Source organism: Oryctolagus cuniculus, chromosome 9 (assembly GCF_964237555.1).
Source record: "Oryctolagus cuniculus chromosome 9, mOryCun1.1, whole genome shotgun sequence".
Taxonomy (NCBI): Eukaryota; Metazoa; Chordata; class Mammalia; order Lagomorpha; family Leporidae; genus Oryctolagus; species Oryctolagus cuniculus.
In genome coordinates, this window is record NC_091440.1 from 52,602,514 (window position 1) to 52,623,841 (window position 21,328).

At 40.2% G+C, this 21,328-nt stretch overlaps 1 protein-coding gene across 2 annotated transcripts in view; it reads left to right on the forward strand.

Moving 5' to 3' along the window:
* DIAPH3 (diaphanous related formin 3) overlaps positions 1 to 21,328 on the forward strand; it is a 556,480-nt gene that overhangs the window by 46,652 nt on the left and 488,500 nt on the right. For both annotated transcript variants that reach the window (XM_051850009.2, XM_051850008.2), the window contains one exon: positions 19,393 to 19,569. In XM_051850009.2, coding sequence (XP_051705969.2) covers positions 19,393 to 19,569 — 177 coding nt within the window. The remainder of the gene's footprint in view (positions 1 to 19,392; positions 19,570 to 21,328) is intronic.

Below are 21,328 nucleotides of genomic sequence, written 5' to 3' on the forward strand. Positions count from 1 at the left end.
TTGGGTTGTTTGCCATGTTTTTAGCACCATGTTATTTGTCTCTGTCTTACTATCTTAAACCTTTTGAAGGCAGAGACTATATGTTCTTACTACTTCCTGTACCTGGCTTGTTACTTGGTGCATCACTAGCATTTTATTACTTGTTTTCTATTCCTGGTTGTTGTGAACAAATGAGAGAATGAGTCATTGCTTTGATAACTGGCCAGATATTGTGATTTCTATAGTTCTAGGCTTGCCTTGGCTGTGGTAAGTCTTCCTACAGATGGGTTCTTAACTTTTGCAAAAGTGTTTCTACGTTTTGTCAAGGAATGCCTGTCATTGTTTTTTTATTTTATAAATATTTATTCATGTATTTGAAAGAACTACATAGAAGGAGAGACAGAGAGGTAGAGAGATCTCCTGGTTCACTCCCCAAATGGCCAAAATAGCTGGGGCTGGGCCCAGCCAAGGGTAAGAGCCAGGAACTTCTTCCAGGTCTCCCTTGTGGGTGTAGGGGCCCAAGGACTTGGGCTATCTTAAGCTGCTTTCTCAGGCACGTTAGCAGGGAACTGGATCGAAAGTAGAGCTTCTGGAACTCAAACTGGGGATCCTATGGGACGCTGCCGCCACGGACTGTGGCTTAACCCACTATACCATAATGCTAGCCCCCCCACCCCAGCTCCCTGTCTTTCTGAGCTTCTGCCTGGATTTCTGACTATTGCTTTGCCCCTACTGTCATCTCGGGTGTACATATGAGTGTGTCTCATGGATTCCTTGCTGACTTTCTTCCTGTGGACTTGAGGACTGAACAGCTTTCTCTCTACTCCTAATGTTTTCTTCTGGTCATCTTCTTTGCTTTGTTTAGTAGGCCAGGGAAGAACCAGGTAGGTAGTCTGATTCGGGAAGCTAGACCCCTTATTGTGAAGTTTGAAACTGAGCATGGCTATCTTGAATAGGAGGATACCCAAGAGAAATTCTTTCTGACTTGCTAACTAATGCAGTGTGGAGAGATTATTGGATTTGGAATTGGAAGAATCTTATTTTAAGACAACTTTACTACTTGGTTCTGACTTTGCAGATTGGTTATTTGATCACTTATTTGTAAGCAGGATTGATTACTTTTTCTGCCTTCCTCATAGGGTTGGTGAGTTTAAGCTGAAGTGTGTTGAACTGCTGCGTTCAGTTCCATCCCTTTTTAACTCCTTTAAAAATTTCCTGATGTATGGTATGCACAGAGAAATGATGTGGCACATTTGCAGTTGAGCATTCCAGGGGATGTGTGTTTTAGATCAATGCAGAACTATGAGAAAGAAAAAGGTAGTTGGATATTTTGAGGGCTCTTTAAACTATTTTTGGTGTGTTGGAACTCAGGGAAGCATTTGCCACTGATGCTTTGATATGTGCTGGCAATATGTTTTCTAATTAAAGTTTGCCACCTGCATAACGTAGATGTTGCTAGTGTACTTCTAACTTAAAATTTCTTAATGTGACTAGCCATTTTGGGAAAGACTTTAAGAGGCACTGTAAGAATAGAGTTGTGCTCCAGTCATATATTTGAATAAGAGTCTTAGAAACATTAAATAGCAACGTGGGAAGCATTAATATTAAAAACTCATCTCTTTGGGCTGCTTTATTGAAGGTCTAAACATCCTTCAGATTTCAGGTTTATTTCTTGAATTTCTATTAATTGAATTTCACAGGACACTGTCTTGTAAAAAGCATGAAGGCTTACTATTGTGTTAGGATCCCTAGACATAGTTGATAGATTTTAAATGGTGTTTATTCTACAAATATCTGAGATTATGTATAAAGTATAGTTCATTGTGTTAAGGTAATATAAAGGCAAACAAAGCATTAGTTATTTTATAACCTTCAGTATTAATACTGGGGTTCACAAGGCGATTTTCTTCATAGGGATAGAAAGGTGGGCTGCACGGGATAGGGAGGGGAGGCAAGTTGGAAGAAATTGACTTTGGGTGTAGCAGTGCGGCCTTACCCCATGAAAGTGTCCACTGAGTGTTTTTGTAGTCTAGTAGTTTTTGGGTTGCTCTTCATTTCCTTATCCGTCATAACTATCTGTCTACAGTACTCCTTCTCATATCTTCATCTTTCCTTTCATCCACTGCAGCCAGCATTGTTAGTATCCCTTGTTTGGCATGTAGCAAAGATTTTCAAATCCCTCCCCCCCTTTTTTTGTTAAACTAGGATCTCACAGTAAGACATTTTATTTTGTGGCCTATTACACATAAATCTTTTCACTGTTGAAACCAAGTTTTAAAAACCAAAATTCAATGTTTTCTAATGAACTATGACTTTTTCCCCCATCTCTTTCCACTTTTCATCACTCTTCTTCGTGCCCTAAAAGTGATCTAAATTACTAAACTGATTTCTCAAACCCAAAATGATTGAAAGCTACAGCTAGAAAAGCAAATATTAGCTTGCACAGAAACTAGAGGAAGTCATGAGATCTTTCTGTTAGTGTTTGTCCTTTATTAAATGTAGTTATTTAGGAAAGCTAGGAGAGAGTGCCTGGTCTGGTACTTACAATGTGACTTTCTGTAAGTAATTTAGCTTTTGAACTTTAGAATTCCTGTATATTGGGATTTTTTTCAAGGGGAAAATATATAAAGATGATTGGTAAACCATGCGTTTCTGACATTAGTGGTATAGTTAGTAATATGCACCTTTAAATTTAAATATTAATATATCAGTGTACTGGTTTTAGGGGTGGAACCTGAATTTTGATAAATGTATGATTGTTCATACATTGCAGTCACAGTACGAATCGCTTGTTGCATGTGCTACTTTGTAGTCAGATCTGGTTCTCTGTCCTGGGTCTGGAAAAACATTGAACAGCTTCCTGAACTAGTAATTCATTTGCTAGAATTTCATATAATTGAAATCACAGTTTGTTGCCTTTGTGTCTGGCTCATTGGTGTTACTACCATTAATTTACCTAATTCAACAGTCTGAGTTGTTTCCAGTTTTTGGCTATTGTGAATAAAATTACTATGAAATGTTGAGTACCATATCTTGGGTTGACATGTTTTGTGTTTATATATTGTGTGTGTGTGTGTGTGTGTGTTGGGGGTGTGTGTGTGGGATTGTAGAGTCATGTTAAGTGTATGTTTAACTATATGAGAAACTGATGGGCTGGTGTTGGGGCAGCAGGTTAAGCTGCTGCTTGTAATGGTGGCATCCCAAATTGGAGTCCTGGTTCTGGTTATGCTGCTTCTGATCCAGCTACCTGCTAATGTGCTTGGGAAGGCAGTGGAGACTGGCCTAAATGCTTGGGCCCCTGCCACGCATGTGGGAAACTAGGATGGAGTTCAGCCTTCCCTGACTGTTGGGGGTTTTGGGGTGTGAACCAGTAGGTGGAATGACTCTCTCTCTCTTTCTCGCTTTCCCTCCCTCTTTGTGTTGCTTTACCTTTCAAATGGTGTTTTTTTTTTTTTTAAAGACCATTCATAGCAGAATTGATGAATTGAAGTATTAATGCACTGTGCCTCAGTGCTTGCCCTATCTGCTTGTAACAATGACTTGGGATAGCAGTATTGAAGTCTCCAACTGCAGTTTTGGATTTTTCTTTCACTTCCATTAGTTTTTGCTTCACATATTATGAAACTTCTTAATAGAATGTGCATGCATCATTGTGTACAGGATTGTTTATGATTTATTATGAAATGACTTTTAAATTCCTGGTAATGTTTGTTTGTAGTCCTTAGAAATTTACTGGATTCATCTATTCTACAGTTGCTTAAACTTTGTTTCATAACTTTAAACCTTTTCTACCTCTTTGTGTGTGTGTGTGTGTGTGTGTGTTTTCATTGCCTGTCTTAAACTATTGCTTCTCAGGTTGCTTTCTGTAGCAGCAACTACTCTGTGGTGTGTATAGGGCCTTACTTTGGTGATTATCTCTGAAGGCTGTAGCTGCTATGTGTATCTTTGTTTCCTCCAACTGAGACATGCCAATGCATTTGCCTTTTGAGTACTTTCATATGGATGTCCCATCTATAGTAGAACCTCTGTGTTCCACCAAATTAAACTCTTATCTCCTTAGACCTATTGCTTTTATATTTTGTTAGAAGCCAACTCCACCCTTCCAGTGTTTCTCAATAATTATTTATTGAATTTATCTCTTATTTATTCTATCAGTGTGTGAGTTCCCTTGTTTTCTCCTATTTTGATTATAGCAGCTTCCATTGCTCCCTCAAAAGCCAGCTTCCCTGGTGGCAATCAGAGTGACCCATTTAAACTACATCCCTGATTATGTTTTCGCCTCCTTGGAACTGACTGGTTGCACCCGCTATCCATAGAGTGTGCCTAAATTCTTTAGCCTGGCATATAAGCCCTCCACGATAGGATCCTTCCTCTCTAACTTAACAGATTCCCTCAGTCAACATGTGGGAACCTCTTTGGGAGTGGAAAGACATAAGCTGCTGTAGAATTTGCTTAGGGATTTGAAAATAACTAGATAACTGTGACTGGTTATTAGAAGTGTAATTGTATTAGGGTAAGGTTGTTTAATTGTTAGCCATGTACTTAAATAGTGTTCTGAATGTTAAATATATTTAATGTTCACAGTATGTCTCTGAGTAAGCAGTGTTATTCCCATTTTTGAAGAGGGGGCAATTGAGGCAAATGAGACAGCCAGGAAAACTCTGGCATGCTGACTGAACAGAATATGAACTTTACCCAGAGCATTATGGTGCCACTTAAATATTATCTCTTTCTTCTCTGAGAGTTCCAAATGCAATATCTTAAATATCTGGCTTTCTGCATTTGTTCTGTAGCCATCTATGAGACTTCTGATTTTTAAATTTATAAGGAAAAATTTTATTGTACCTATTGATCTTAATCCTGAGAAAATATTGTGAAGATATACTATGTCTAAAAAGTTCTCTAAGGTGACAAAGGAATGATTTTGAATATTTCAAGTAAACGAAAGGTCTATCCTCAAAGGAATGGTGATTTACTGAGAAGTGTCAACACGTAAAGGACATAAAAACACATCTCTGTATGGAAATGACATCATTGTTGTATGTAGCAGCAACTGCAGCCTGCTTCTGGATATAGGTTTTGGCTTTCCTAGTTCTCTTCCAAGTTTCCCACAGGAATGGAGTCCTGTAGAGCCACTGTGGATATCCCCAGGTATGGGTGTGGGATCTACTGAGTCTTTTTAGAGAAGCTTTTACCTCCTTGTTCTGTGGCCTACTCCCTGTTCTCTGTGGACTCCAGACTCCACTGGAAAAGCTATTATCAAACAATTCCTGTACATTCTTTGGTGTTTTCTGAGAAATTGGGCTCAAAGATTGGTTCCTTAGGTGAATATGGCCTGACAGGGATGGGCTTTGTCTACTTGGAGACTTTTCCTACATCTATCTAGATCTAATATGTCTTGAAGATGTGCTAAAAGAGACATCATATTTATGATAGAAAATAAGATATAATCTTAATTAACAAGTAAAGCACAAATTCAGATAATCAAGTAATAAATATAAATCATTAGCTTTTAAAAAAAGAGCTCAACTTTAAAGCAATTAAAGTAATTTTCTCTTGTTGACCTGCTAGGATAAAAGACTTCCTGTTCTAAATGGTATATTTTAATTAAGTTTTACTTGGTAATTAAAGACAAGAGATGAAGCAAAAGCTTTTTGTTTTTTCCCCTTTAAGACTATATATTGAAAACATATTCTTCTATATAAAGTAGCAGAAATACTAGCTTAGGACTGGAGTAACTCAATATGTGTGGCAAAATACATAATTTAAATCTTATAAAATTTATTTAAGTCAGGTGGGCCTTTTATAGCCCATTAATATCAGTTAATTAGAATTTCCTGTACTTAGATTTTTAATAGTAAGTAACATTTAAGTGCTATCTTAGAATCTTTAAATATTTATGGGGTAGTTTCGAGAGCTCCTCCTCAAATCAGCCGAAGTGTGGGAAGAAGAAGAGCTCTAAGAGTTGAATAGACTAAGATGCAGTGGAGTTGTTTATTCTTTCGTCCACTCATTAATTAAGCACTTTCTGAGTGGCTTGTACTGTCTTAATAATACAAAAAAAGATAAGACTCTGCTCTTGAACAGTGGGGAAACAGATGTGTACACAATCAGTAGTTGTGTAATGATGGGGGCTGGAACAATGTATAAGGCTTGCTTGAAGTAAGACCAACTTGATAATGGGAAGACTATAGAGAAGGGGATTTTTCATTTGAGTTTGAAGGATGTTAGAATTCGTGCAGGATGGAGTTGATTTATTTTTTTTTTTTAATTCTAATAACTTTTGTGGGATGTGAATGGAATAGATTCCTAGTGGAAACATGTCAGATTGGCAAGTAGAAAGCAGTTGTTGATGTCTTCAGAAGATTTTTGTCTATGACTAAATACTAATCTATGCTTTAAATGTACTTATTACAGTGCCATTTTGTATTATGTACATAGTGTAAATAACTGAGCATGTACAATTAGAAGTGTACTTTTGAGTAAATGTGGTAGATAAAACTTGGGTTTTGAATTTTTAAGAGATTTTTGTGTTCCTTACATTTGAATGTATATTTTCCTTGTAGTACCTTACATTATGGTACTGTTTACAGAAAGTTGGGGGCCTGTGCTGTGGTGTAGTGGGCAAAGCTTTAATACCATGTTAATAGAACATCCAGTACATGTTTAGAACCAGACTAATTCCTAGGGGATGGTTTATTGAACAAAAGAACAATCCTTCTTCAGACTTAATGCCTACTTCAGTAAATATATTAATAGGTAGTTTCAGAATAGTATATGCTATGTAATGACAAGTACTCCGTGGCCACCTAACACTTTCTTGTGGGACTGGAAGGGGTTGAGTTGTAGTGCAAACAGAACTGAAGATTGGGTTCAAATTAGCTAATAGAGAGGGATGAAGTATTAGTTTCTAGGCACATGGAACAGCATGTCCATGTTTAGGAGACTCAAGGTTGTTTGTCACACCTAAATCATAGTATTAAGATGGTAAATGGGGAAGACACTGTCGCAAGAAGTGAGGTTCAGATCAAACGTACCTTCAAGATATATTCATGGTGAGCCTCTGAAAGACTTGAAGTGCAGATTGAGGGGCAGGATCAAATCTGTGTTTTCAGTAAGATCAAGTCGCTGCCAATACAGAGAAGTTTTCAGAGTGGTATGGGTGGAGGGGTAGTGAAGACTTGGAAGCAGTTTAGGCTGCTGCAGCAGTTATTACCAAGTGACCTCAATCAGGATAATGCCAATAGGGTCAGAACATGAATTGGTAACGGATTGTCCATAGTTTAATAAAAATTAATATAAAAATGTGAAGTTACCACAATCCCAGTCACCTTTTGGCTGACCTGCATCAACCTCAGAAGTCATAATCAATTCCTGTATCAGTAAGCACCCCTTTGCTTCTCTCCCTACTTGGGTCCCTTCATCCTCCTAATCTGACAATATTTCTCAACTTCTCCAGGCTTCCCAAACCCTCCTACTCTGCCCTTTGGAACTCAAAGTCTGTTATCTCCTTTGAATGTTCTCTTTTCTTCTTGATCTAATTGAAACCTGGGTATTCTTTGATGGCTTTATTTTCCAGGTAGCTGCTTCCTTCAAAAGCTTCCAGCTCTTTTTGAAGCATAAACCATCAGAGTATACAACCTGTTGGATTCCTCCTTGTTGATCTCTACTGTACAACTTCTAGTTTTTCCCACTGATGCAGGGAAGGCATTAATTTCTTCTTTTCCACCATTGCTTTTGATATGAATCTCTATCCACCTACCAGTGCTTCCTAACCCAGGATCTAAGGACCACCAAAGAGTCTGTGGTAGAACTGATTATGCATCTGAAAAATAGGTCTTTGTTTTGTTTAACTTTTAAGTAAAATTTGGTTTGTATTCAACATTATGTTGAAAGTAAACCGGCTATTACTCCTTGTTCTTTAATATGCCAGTGAAGAACATCTATGGTGATAAAATTTTTTGATATGTTTATGACTTCATATTAGGTTTTTAAAATTGCATATATTTTAGGCACTTGAAAATGTATTGTGAGGAACAGTATATTAGTCCTCTATTGCCATTTAACATGTTTTCTTCAAACTTGATCTTTTTTTTTTAATTCATTTGACAGGGTTATAGACAGAGAGAGAGAGAGAGAGAGAGAGAGAGAGAGAGAGAGAGAAAGGTCTTCCTTCCGTTGGTTCACTCCCCTAAAGGCTGCAATGGCCGGTGCTGTGCCAATCTGAAGCCAGGAGCCAGGTGCTTCTTCCTGGTCTCCCATGCGGGTGCAGGGACCCAAACACTTGGGCCATCCTCCACTGCTGTCCCGGGCCACAGTAGAGAGAGCTGGACTGGAAGAGGAGCAACCGGGACTAGAACCTGGCACCTACATGGGATGCCAGTGCCAAAGGCGGAGGATTAACCAAGTGAGCCACAGCGTTGGCCCTGAAGCTTGGTGTTTTGAAACAATAAGGAGATCAGAAATTTGGAAATGACTTGAGGTCTTTTTTTTTTTTTCTGATTTATTTATTTATTTATTTGAAAGTCAGAGTTACACAGAGAAGGAGAGGCAGAGAGACAGAGAGGTCTTTCATCTATTGGCCGATCCAAAGCCAGGAGCTTCCTCTAGGTCTCACACGCGGGTGCAGGGGTCCAAGTACTTGGACCATCTTCCACTGCTCTCCCAGGCCACAGCAGAGAACTGGTTCAGAAGTGGAGCAGATAGGACCTGAACCGGCGCACAAATGGGATGCTGGCATTTCAGGTGGCGGCCTCACCCAGTACGCCACAGCACTGGCCCCATTGAGGTCATTCTTGAGATGATAACCAAGATGTTGTCTCAGGCTACAGTCATTTGAAGTTGTGATGGGTCTGGAGTGTGATACCAAGGCTCACTCATGACTGGAGACTGGACTGCGATGGTTGGTCAGTTCTTCCTACGCAGGTAGCTTCACAGGCTGCTCCATAATATGGCAGTTGGCTGTAGAAAAGATACTGCATGTTGTAACTTGTTTCTAGCAAATACTTAATTGTACTAATTTTCTTTCTTCAATAATACTACTTGAAGCCTTTCTAAATCAGAATAAATCTTAAGATGACCAGGTGTTTTTGGTGATGGGGGAGTGTAATGAATTTTCAAAGAAGCCTCTGGCTAAAATTTTAATTTCAGTAAAATATTCCTTTAGGGGGCTCGTAGTATGGCATAGCAGATAAAGCTGCTGCCTGCAGCACTGGCATCCCCTATGGGCACTGGTTTGAGTTCCCACCGCTCCATTTCCAATCTAGCACCCTGCTAATGTGCCTGGGAAAGCAGCGGAAGATGGTCAAGTGCTTGAGCCCCTGCACGCATGTTGGAGTCCCAGAAGAAGCTCCTGGCTATGGATTGGCCTAGCTGTGGCTGTTGTGGGCATTTGGGGAGTGAACTGGTGGATGGAAGAACTCCTTCTCAACCCTTTCCCCTCTCCCTGCCCTGCCCCAGCAACTCTGCTTTTCAAATAAATCCTTTTTTTTTTTTTTCAAAAAAGTTACACATTCAGAGCTAGAAAAGTCCTTGGTTGATGTTCAAGAATATTGAATAAGTCAGTATGCTGTAGTTTGTGGCAAGGTAGGAAATATTAGGGTGAGTTACTGGGTGGTAATTTTTCCCTAATACCAGGATACCTAGCTTATTAAACCTGAAGGTAGACTGCCAATTTTTCTCTTCTAAAGACTTGCTTATTTAAAAGGCATAGTTAGAGAAGCAGAGATCTTCCATCCACTAGTTGACTCCTCAAATGGTTACAATGGATGGGGCTTGGCCTTGGCCAGGCTGAAACTAGGAGCCTGGAACTAGAACTCTATTCAGGTCTCCCATGTGGGTGGCAGGGGCCCAAACACTTGGGCCATCTTCCAGTGTGTTCCCAGGTGCATTAGCAGGGAGTTGGATGAGAAGTGTTGTGGCCGGGACTTATGTGGGATGCTGGCATTGCAGGTAGTGGCTTAATCCTCTGCCCTACAATGCTGGCCCTGTCTGCCAGTTTTTCTTCTGACAGTGATATCTTGGTAACAGGTGATGTTACTAGCATATAGTAAAGACGCTGGAATATGCAGGCATATTGCTTAGCTGTTAACATACACTATTTCATAGAATTCTCATATTAGCCTTAGGATTCTGCAATGAACCTTCTTTCCAGAGTTTCTCTTGAGATACTTCCTCTACTTCATATTAATCATTCATTCCTAGTTGCTACTAACTCACTTGTCTTAAAATTTTCTTGGGGGTACTCCAGATATTTTGCCTCAAATTATAGTTAGTTCTTTATCATGTGATTTTTTTTTTAAAATTTTTACCCCTCAAGTGGCAAATGTTTGCAGGGATGGCATTATAATTTATGTATTTTATCTTTTAATTGCTCATTTATTCATACTTTTAACAAGTATTAATCTATCAACTGCTAGCTATCTGCCAGGTACTGTGCTGTAGGCTGAATATACAGCACTATATAATTGATATATAGCACTGTAATAGGGTTCTTTTGGTGTATAACAAATTACTCCAAAACTTAGTGAGTTAAAACTCCATTTATTACCTTGGTGGATCAGGAATTTGGTAATTGCTTAGATGGGTAGTTTTGGCTTAGTCTCTGATGAAATTGCAGTGAAGGAGTTGGCCAGGAAATATGGCCATGTGAAGGCTTGACTAAAACAGTTCACTCACGTGACTGTTGGCAAGAGCCCTCTTAATCTTTTGGTGGGAGGGCTCAGTTCTTGGTCATGTGGGCCCTCCTTAGCTATTTTTGAGTGTTCAGTGGCATACCTCAGTGAATGATTCAAGAAGGAGTAAGACAAAAGCTGTAATATCTTTTTTTTTTTTTTATTTGTTTGAAAGGCAGAGTTGGAGAGGAGAGATGGACATCTTCATCTGCTAAGTGGCCCCAATGACCAGGGCTGGGCCAGGCCAAAGCCAGGAGCTGGGAGCCTCCTCTGGGTCTCTCATGAGTGGCAGGGGCTCAAGGACTTGGACCATCTTTCATTGCCTTCCCAAGCTATTAGCAGGGAGATGGATCAGAAGCGGAGTAGCCGGAACCTGAATCAGTTCCTGTATAGGATGCTGGCACTGCAGACGATGGCTTAACCTGCTGTGCCACAGCACCAGCCCTTGAAATATCTTTTATGACCCATCTAGTCTTGGAAATCACACTCCATAATTTCCACGGTATCCTATTTACCCAAGTCCGAGGGTCATTGGGAACATTTTTAGAGGCTGGAGACTGTTGAATTAAATTAGTTGATGACTTGTCTCTCTTGGAAAAGAGAGTCAACATAAATAGATTTTTATAAATCATTGAAAAGGATGTATGCTATGAACTGTGATAGAGAACAGGGTGAGTTCATGTGTTGCTTTAGGGTGTCATGGAAAGCATTTCAGGTCTTTTTTTGGAAGCTCTGATGGATATTATCAGGAAAATGCTTAACCAGTTTGCTTATGGTAACAGAACAAGCAAATGGTGAAGTGGGATTCAGAAGTCATACTTGAGACATGTTTACATCAACAACAATAGGATAAAAATTGTTAATTAAAAAGCCAAGATATTTTAGTTGTTAGGTTGTTGATGCTTTTTAAATACAAGGCTACATGAAATATAGAGCAATATATGCTCTGTATTTCAATTGTGCATTTGATGGAATTAAGCCAACAAAAGTTACCTTCTAATTCTCCTGGAAACCACTCTTTTCTAAGGAAGTATGTTTATATATAGTTTTTCATATTTGTGAAATTTAAGATGATAAAAAATCTTCCTCTATTTAAAAAAAATCCTTGCTCTTTTGGTATTTAAAATATTGTAATAGTGAAAACCCCAAATGCTGAGTTTTCACTATTATAATGTTGTACTATAGCTAGAAATACAGGTAAGGGTTTTTTGGAGCCTGCCTTTTTTTTAATTAATCAGTAATGACAGTTCAAATAAAATTATCAGTGTGATTACTCAGTATGAGATAATACTCAGTAGGGTGCTCATTTAACTTCCCTTGAAGATAAGTGATATTAATTTATAAGACTTAGTGCACCCCAGACAGTTGAAGCTACATTAAGTGTGGAATACCACTGCCAAAAAGCATTATGATAGAACTCCCTCAGTCTTCTGTGTGTTTAACCAGGTCTCCAGTAATTCTTCAACAAAGGCAAATTGTGTACTTCACCTACCTGGGTTGTTTAACTTGAAGAATTTCATGTAAAATTATAAAATAGGAAGGGGTTTTCAAGTTTGCTTATATGCTGCATTGTGCCTTGCTTTAAGCAAATTGTGCAATTCTATGAAGAATAAATGACTAACTTTATTGTGAGTAGAATCATAGTAGCATCTCTTTATTTGAGAGATAGAGTTACAGACAGAGAGGGAGAGACATAGAGAAAGGTCTTCCATCCTTTGTTCACTCCCCAGTGGCAACAACTGCAAGAGCTGGGCCGATCTGGATCCAGGAGATTGCTCCGGAATTCCCTCGTGGGCACAGGGGCCCAAGCACTTGGGCCATCTTCTGCTACTTTCCTAGGCCATAAGCAGAGAGCTGGATTGGAAGAGGAGCAGCCTAGACATGAACTGGTGCCAATATGGGATGCCGGTGCCACAAGCAGAGGATTAACCTACTATGCCACAGTGTTACCTCCTAGTAGCATCTCTTTAAAAACTGAAGATTCTTCAGGATATTAAAAATGATTTAACAGGAAAGCTTACTCTGCACATAGGTTTGTAACTGTGCCCAGATTTTGCAGAATCTACCTGGAGTGCTCATCACATTACCTGGGAATGCTTTCTCTGTAATTCTGAGGAATTCAGCAGATTCAATTTATTACTCCTATGTAGGGGGGAAGATTGTATTTGTTTTCCTTCTGTGACTCTCTCCTTATTTTGTCTTTCATCCTTTCTAATCATGAGAAATGAATAAAAGCATTATGTTAGAAATATGAAATGCTGATTGATCTTTTGTATCTCATATTGCTCTTTGGACCTTTGTAGATTTATAGCTAGGAGAGGGATATTGCTAATTTTTCTTGTCTTGCTTTAACAAGCTATACTAGTAGTAATGTAGAGAGTTTTTTTCCTTTTGAGTAAAATCCAATCTTCACCTACAGCTGAGATGCTAAGCATACCAGGGAGGTGTGCTAAATATTTTGTTACTTTTTTTTTTTTTAGATTTTATTTGAGAGGTAGAGTTACAGACCGTGAGAGAGAGACAAAGGTTTTCCATCCACTGGTTCACTCCCCAAGTGGCCGCAATGGCTGGAGCTGAGCCAGTCCGGAGCCAGGAGCTTCTTCTAGTCTCCCACATGGGTGCAGGGCCCCAAGGATTTGGGATGTCATCTACTGCTTTCCCAGGCCACAGCAGAGAGCTGGACTGGAAGAGGAGCAGCTGGGACTAGAACTGGTGCCCATATGGGATGATGGCACCGCAGGTGGAGGATTAACCTACTGCACCACAGCACCTGCCCTGTTATTGTTATTTTTACAAGTCATTATTTGATATAAATGTAGTTTTACTTTTTGAAAAATGTTTTTTTCTCATGCTATTTTATAAGCTAAATACTATGAATTTTTTTATGTATAAAAGTGTTTTGCTGCTTGTTCTTTATATTCAGACATGCAGTTTTCTCATAAGGATTAGACAGTTCTATTCAGCCTAATGCTGCATTTCAAGTTTGGGCCAGTGCCTGACATCTAGGATGGGCTCTCTAAAAACCGGTCATTGTTACTTTTATGGCTTATAGAATTTTTTTTAATATTGGGGTTTTTGGTGAAAACTAAAGTTTTCTGATGTATTCTTTCACTGATAGAACCACTAGGATATGTGTTTGCATGTTAGCTTGTAAAGTGCTTAAGCTTATTCTCATTTATTGACATGTTTACATTTGTAATATTGATGGTGCATTAATGATGTTTTGCTTAATTTCACTTAAGTTTAGCATATTAAGCAACTTTCTTGAGGTGGGAAGAGTATGTGAAAGGGAGTCAGGATAGTTTCTTTGCTTGGGAATTTTGATTACATGTGTAACAGTGATGGCTCTGAAGTAGCAATTCAGATGATAGGCAGGGTAACCAGTCTTATTTCTTAAAACAACATCTTTGGTGCATACCTATTTTTGTTTATAAAGATTTATTGTGGCACAATAGGTTAAGCCAATGCCTGCATCCCATATGGGTGCTGGTTTGAGTCCCAGCAACTCTCCTTCTGAACCAGCTTCCTGTTAATGCACCGGGGAAAGCAGCAGAAAATGACTCAAGTCCTTGGGTCCCTGCACCCACATGGGAGACCTGGATGGAGTTCTAGGCTCCTGACATCAGCCTGGCCCAGCCCTAGCCATTGTGGCTATTTGGGGAAGGAAGACTGATCTGTCTCTCCATCTGTCTGTAACTCTGCCTTTCAAAAAAATGAAATATTAAAAAAGACTTATTCAGGAGGCAGAGAAAGAGGAAGACAGATCCATCAATTGGGGAATGAGCCAGCATGTCAAAGATCAAATGCATATGACAGAGTTGGGCCAGGCCAAAGCCAGGAGCCTGAAATTCTATCTCAGTCTCCTACATGGGTTACAGGGCCCAGGAACTTGGAACATCATCTGCTGCTTTCTCGGGCACATTAGCAGGGAACTGAATCAGAAATAGAAGAGCTAGGGCTTGAACTAGCACTCTGATGTGGGATGCAGGCTTTCCAAGTAGTGGTTTAATCTGCTGTACCACAATGTTGACCCCATCCATATCTTCATGTTGTTAAAAAAACAAATTGCCACTTTTTTTTTTTTTTTTTTTGACAGGCAGAGTTAGAGAGACAAAGGTCTTCCTTTTCTGTTGGTTCACCCCTCAAATGGCCGCCATGGCTGGTGCGCTGCGCTGATCCGAAGCCAAGAGCCAGGTGCTTCCTCCTGGTCTCCCATGCGGGTGCAGGGCCCAAGCACCTGAGCCATTCTCCACTGCCTTTCCGGGCCACAGCAGAGAGCTGGACTGGAAGAGGAGCAACCGGGACAGAATCTGTTGCCCCAACCGGGACTAGAACCTGGTGTCCCGGTGTTGCAGGTGGAGGAGCCAAGTGAGCCGCGGCGCCGGCCCTATTGCCACATTTTCTATACAGCTATTTAATTACCTGCTTATTATGTGCTTGTCTTTTCTGTTTGTTAAAGATAAACCCTATGTAACTCATATCTTCATACTACCCATGGCTAATAGCATAAATGCTCCATGGCTTGCCATTGCTTTTGTAGATCTGGTATTCCAGATAGCATTTCCCTTCAGCCTAGAAGCCTATCTTAATACTTTTTATAGTACAGGTCTGCTGGAAACAAACTCTGTCAGCTTTTATCTTCCTCAACTTGTCCTGTTTTTGTTTCTATTTATGAAAGGTATTTTCACTGCATATACAATTTCAGGATGATAGTACTTGCAGCACGTTAAAGATGCCATTTTGTTGTTTGCAGTCCTTGTTTCTGGTGAGAATCTATTGCATCATTTTTGTCCTGTAATTAATAATCTTTATTCCTCTGGTTGCACTTTTTTTTTTTTTTTTTTTTTTTTTTTATTTTTTGACAGGCAGAGTGGACAGTGAGAGAGAGAGACAGAGAGAAAGGTCTTCCTTTGCCGTTGGTTCACCCTCCAATGGCCGCCGCGGCCAGCGCGCTGCGGCCGGCGCACCGCGCTGATCCGATGGCAGGAGCCAGGAGCCAGGTGCTTTTCCTGGTCTCCCATGGGGTGCAGGGCCCAAGCACCTGGGCCATCCTCCACTGCACTCCCTGGCCACAGCAGAGGGCTGGCCTGGAAGAGGGGCAACCGGGACAGAATCCGGCGCCCCGACCGGGACTAGAACCCGGTGTGCCGGCGCCGCTAGGCGGAGGATTAGCCTACTGAGCCGCGGCGCCGGCCCTATTCCTCTGGTTGCACTTTATGTTTTTCTTTGATTTTTCAGCAGTTTGAATTACTTAAGTATGTGGATTTTCTTTTTGTGGGGGGAGAGGTATTGAGTATTGCTGAGCTTCTTGGGCCTGTGATAGAGGTAATCTTGCAAAATTTTCAGTGATTATGTCCTGAAATATTTCTTGTGTACTATTCTCACAGTCTTCTGCTTTTGAATATAAATTACACTTATATGACAGATCTTGGTTGCTGTGTTTTTTTTTTTTTTGTTTGTTTTGTTTTTTCCCCTCCTCTGCCCATCCTTTTCTCTTGTGTTTCAGTTTGGATACTTTTTATTGAGCTGTATTGCAGTCACTGTACTCAGCTTTGTCCAGGTTACTGTTAAGCCTATCTAATGAAATCTTCAGATCTGATAAAATACACGAAGTGTTCTTTTCTAATCTTTTTAAGTTTCTGAGGTTGTTGCTGAAATATCAGGCATGATATCTACTCTTTGTTATATCCTCTAGCATTGTCTCTGATATTTTTTATTGCTTATCTGTAATTCCAACATCAGGGCCGTCTCAGGAACTGCTTTTTTCCATGGACACATCTTATTGCCTCTTTGTGCCTAGCAGTAGTTGATTGTGGGTATTTTATTTCAGTGTAGCAGTTCGGTTTGGGCCTTATTGTTGGCTTTAGTTTGATTCAACTCATTTGTTTCGATGGCTTGGGATTTGCATTAAATGAGAATCTGGCATCTCTTGTCTGACTTGACAACTGAGCTACCAGCTTTCAAAACTGTTTCATATCTCTTTTGAAGTCCTGATGCCCATTTCTATATTTATTTAAAGATTTACTTTATTTGAAAGGGAGAATTGGAGGCAGGGAGAGCAAGAGAGACAAACATATCTTCCATCCATTGGTTCACTCCCCAAATGACTGAAACAACCAGGGCTGGGCTAGGCTGAAGCCAGGAGCTTCACCTGGGTCTCCACAAGCACTTCCACCATCCTCCACTGCTTTCTCAGGTGCATTAGCAGGGAGCTGTAATGGAAGTGGAGAAGCTGGGACTTGAACTATCACCCATATGGGATGCTGGCATTATGGGCAGTAGCTTAGCCTGCAGCACCACACTTTTGGCCCTGAGATCTATTTTTTTTTTTTTAATTTATTTGTAAGACGGAGTGAGACACACACACACACACACACACACACACACACACCAGCTAGCTTTATCTGCTGGTTCATTCCCCAAATTCCTGTGACACCTGGGGCTGGCCTGAAGCCAGGAACTCTGTGTGGGTCTCCCATGTTGGTGGCAGGAGCTCAAGAACTTGGCTCATCATGAACTGCCTCCCAAGTGAAGAGTGGGAAGCTGAATTGTAAGCAAGTAGTCAGGACTTGATGGTTACTCTGAAATAGGGTGGGAACATTCCAAGCAGTGGCTTAACTTGCTGTGCTGCAACACCTGCCCCTGTTCTGAAAAATTATCATTATAATCTCTACATTTCTTCTTGTCTCATCCTTGTACCTGTCTTTCTTTCAAGATTTTACTTATTTGAGAGGTAGAGTTACAGCAGAGGGAGAGACAGAGAAAGGCCCTCCATCTGCTGGTTCACTCCCCAAATTGCCACAGTGGCCGAAGCTGGGCCTATCCAAAGCCAAGAGATTGCCGTGCAGGTGCAAGGGCCCAAGGGCTTGGGCCATCTTCTACTGCTTTTACAGGCCATAGCAGACAGTTGGATCTAACCAGCAACCATATGGGATGCCAGAGCTGCAGGTGGAGGCTTGGCTTACTATGCCACAGTGCTGGCCACCAATGTAATCTCTACATTTCATTTCTTGAAGAGATCCCATTTCTTTAGAGGAATTAAATAATACCATGACTTATTATCCTTTTAAATTGAATGTTTATTTCCTTTTTTTTCCAGTGTTCAACTTTTTTGACTATACTAGCTCTGTCCAATAGAATTTTCTGTAGTAATGGAAATATTCCATATGTGCTTTGACTGATACAGTAGCCGCTAATCAGTCACCTGTGTGTGGGGACTAGAAATGTGGATATCTTATACTCTCCTGCTCCCTCTTTTTCCCTCTTCACTCCTTCCCTCCAATCTGTCGAGTTTCCCCCCACTAAACCCTTTCCCTTAAAAAAAAAAAAATTCAGTTCAGGGGCCAGCACTGTGGCATAGAAGGTTAAGCCTCCATCTGCAGTGTCAGCACCTTATACGGGCACCAGTTTGAGTCAGCTGCTCCTCTTCCAACCCCGCTCCCTGTTAATGCACCTGGTAAAGCATCAGAAGATGGCCCAAGTGCTTGAGCCCCTGCATCCATATAGGAGAACTGGAAGAGGCTCCAGGCTATTGACTTCAGCCTGGCCCAGCGCCAGCCACTGTTGCCATTTATGGAGTGAACCAGCGAATGGAAGATCTCTCTCTCCACTTCTCTCCATACTTCTGCCTTTCAAATACAAAAAACAAATCTTTAAAAATTCAGTTCATTGGTCACATTTCTAGTCCCCAATCACAGGTGATTGATTAGTGGCTACTATATCAGTCAAAACATATATGGAATATTTCCACATGTTCATGAAAAATTCCCTTTTAAACTGCCAGATGGAAAGCCACGACACTGTGGGGAAAAAAACAAACAAACAAAACACCTAAATGAAAGATCTCTGAGTGAGATCCCAGCGGAAAGTTTGGGTCATCAAAGAAGGAGGTACCTTTCTCTGAAGGGAGGAGAGAACTTCTCTTTGACTATGACCTTGTCTAAATAAGATCGGAGTTGGCGAACTCAAGAGGCTTCCCTAGCCTCGACAGATCATGACAAGAGCCTCAGGTGATTACTGACGTCATAAACAAGCGTGTCAGTGGTTAAATCAACAACAGGAGTCACTGTGCACTTACTCCCCATGTAGGATCTCTGTCCTTAATGTGTTGTACTATGTGAATTAATGCTATAACTAGTACTCAAACAGTACTTTGCACTTTGTGTTTCTGTGTGGGTGCAAACTGTTGAAATCTTTACTTAATATATACTATATTGATCTTCTGTATATAAAGATAATTGAAAATGAATCTTAGGCCGACGCTGCGGCTCACTAGGCTAATCCTCCGCCTTGCGGCACCGGCACCCCGGGTTCTAGTCCCGGTCGGGGCGCTGGATTCTGTCCCAGTTGCCCCTTTTCCAGGCCAGGTCTCTGCTGTGGCCCGGGAGTGCAGTGGAGGATGGCCCAAGTGTTTGGGCCCTGCACCCGCATGGGAGACCAGGAGAAGCACCTGGCTCCTGGCTTTGGATCAGCGCGGTGCGCCGGCTGCAACGCGCTGGCCGCAGCGGCCGTTGGGGAATGAACCAACAGAAAAGGAAGACCTTTCTCTCTGTCTCTCTCTCTCTCACTGTCCACTCTGCCAGTCAAAAAAAAAAAAAAAAAATCCCAATACCGGAATACTTCTTGATAAAATCACAGTGATACTGTGATTGGCAGTATTCTTTTTGCTTTTGGATTTACATAAATCTGAAGCAAGACATTCTTGTACTTAACATGTCTGCTGCTCTGTCTTCCTTTGTAGCTGGACAAATTTGCCAGCATAAGAATTCCAGGGAGCAAGAAAGAGAGACCTCCACTTTCCAGCCTGAAGACTGCATTTGGAAGCAGTGACTGCTCACTGGCCTCTTCAGAGATGATGGAAAATGTCCCAAAGCCACTGGCACAGAATGAAGTTCTGGAACTTTTTGAAAAGATGATGGTAAGAAGTTTGAGTGTTCACAAGATATTTGAGGGGGGGAAACCCCTTAGCTTCTGGTCATGTTAATGGAACATTAAGATATTTGAAATTCATATTTTGTGGGGTCATTTCTTATTTCTTTTAAGATAACACTTTAGCCCTAGAAAACTTTTTGGATGACAGACAAAAGAATCTGGAAAAAAAATTATACCAGTTTTTGGTTTTATATTGAGTTTATAGAAACAAATATTGTAAAGAATCAAATGATACCTTTTTTGTCTTGAGTAAAGGAAGTGATCATTCTGTCTATGTACAGTTGAATTTTTGAGTGGTCATAATGCTCTGCTATTTGAGTTAAATGTGCTGCGTTTTTGGTTTGTTTGGTGTTTTTTTTTTCTCCTTAATTCACAGGATACCTATGTTTTTTATGATCCTGTAGCAGTGATATGATCTGCCTTTCCTAGTAGAGATACATGGTTTTATTTCGGGTCGTTTTCAGTTAGATCTAAAAACTGGTAAATCTCTGACTCAGCGCCTGACTTTTAAGCTGGCTGTGCTCATTTGATCCCTACTTCCCATATGTTAAGCATATTCAAACTGCTTACCCCAAATTAAAGCTAACTTGATAATAAATTTATCTACATATATAGTTCCTACCGTCAGGTTGCTTATCTCCTAGATTTCAAAAAGATTGAACAACTAAATAAGAAATGCAGTATCTAATAACTAAGCTGTTTATGAGTTCCGAGGGAGAAGGTGTTACTTTAGTTTTTGAGATGCCTCATTGGCTTCAGGGAAAATGGGATGGATAGGCTGTTCTGCAGTTGAGGGAAATTGAATAGAACAGGTAAACTAGAGCTAGGTCTTCAGGATAGGATATGGATAGCAGAGGGAACGGAGGGTGCTCCTTTGACATGGAGGAAACAAGTGTGCAGTTTCTAGCTGTTTGAAGGTGGGTGGCAGCTAGAGGTTGGAAAATTTAGACTGGAATAAATTGGTGGATATTATAAAGATTTTATGTGTCATTCTGTAGAGTTGTATATTCCTGACTCAATTTTTTCTGTATATGTCTATTCTAATACCTGTTGGCTTTTAAAGGCTTATTAATTTTTAGGGAAATGATTATATTCAATATAACACGTGCATGAAATTTGACAAATGTTCATAGCTGGTCTTTTCACTGCTTGGCTGGACTCAGCAATGTATTTGCCATGACATTATTATTCTTTTTTTTTTTTTCTTTTCATTGCAAGTGATTGTGTCCAGTGGTATATGTGGAGGAGCTTTGTAAAATTCCAGAAACAAAGAAGGATTAGTTTGTGTGTTCATGGGCTTTTTAATGAGTCTCAGTGATTCCTAATTCTTCATTACTGAACATTTTTATTACTGTGGTGGTGGTGTTCTTTTTTCTTTGCCTTGGCTTAAGAACTCATCTATAATACCAGCTCTTAAGTGCTGATTTTGATTTTTTAATGTACACAAATAACTCCTTATTCTTTTGGTACCATGAGATGATGAAGTTTTAACCAAGAGAAAAAAAAAAAACCCAAAACTTTTTGCTAGCCTTTGCCCCTGTTAATGAGATGTGTATGAAGGTGGCACTTTTCACTACTACCTTTGAAAACTTATTATGGTAAAATGCTGTTTTGCCTCTTATTTATGTGGAATCATTTATCTGAATATCTGAGGTTCTGCAATCATGCTACTTATTTGTTTTTAAAGTTTTATTTATTGATTTGAAAGACAAAGTTAGAGATACTTTCCATCCTCTGGTTCACTC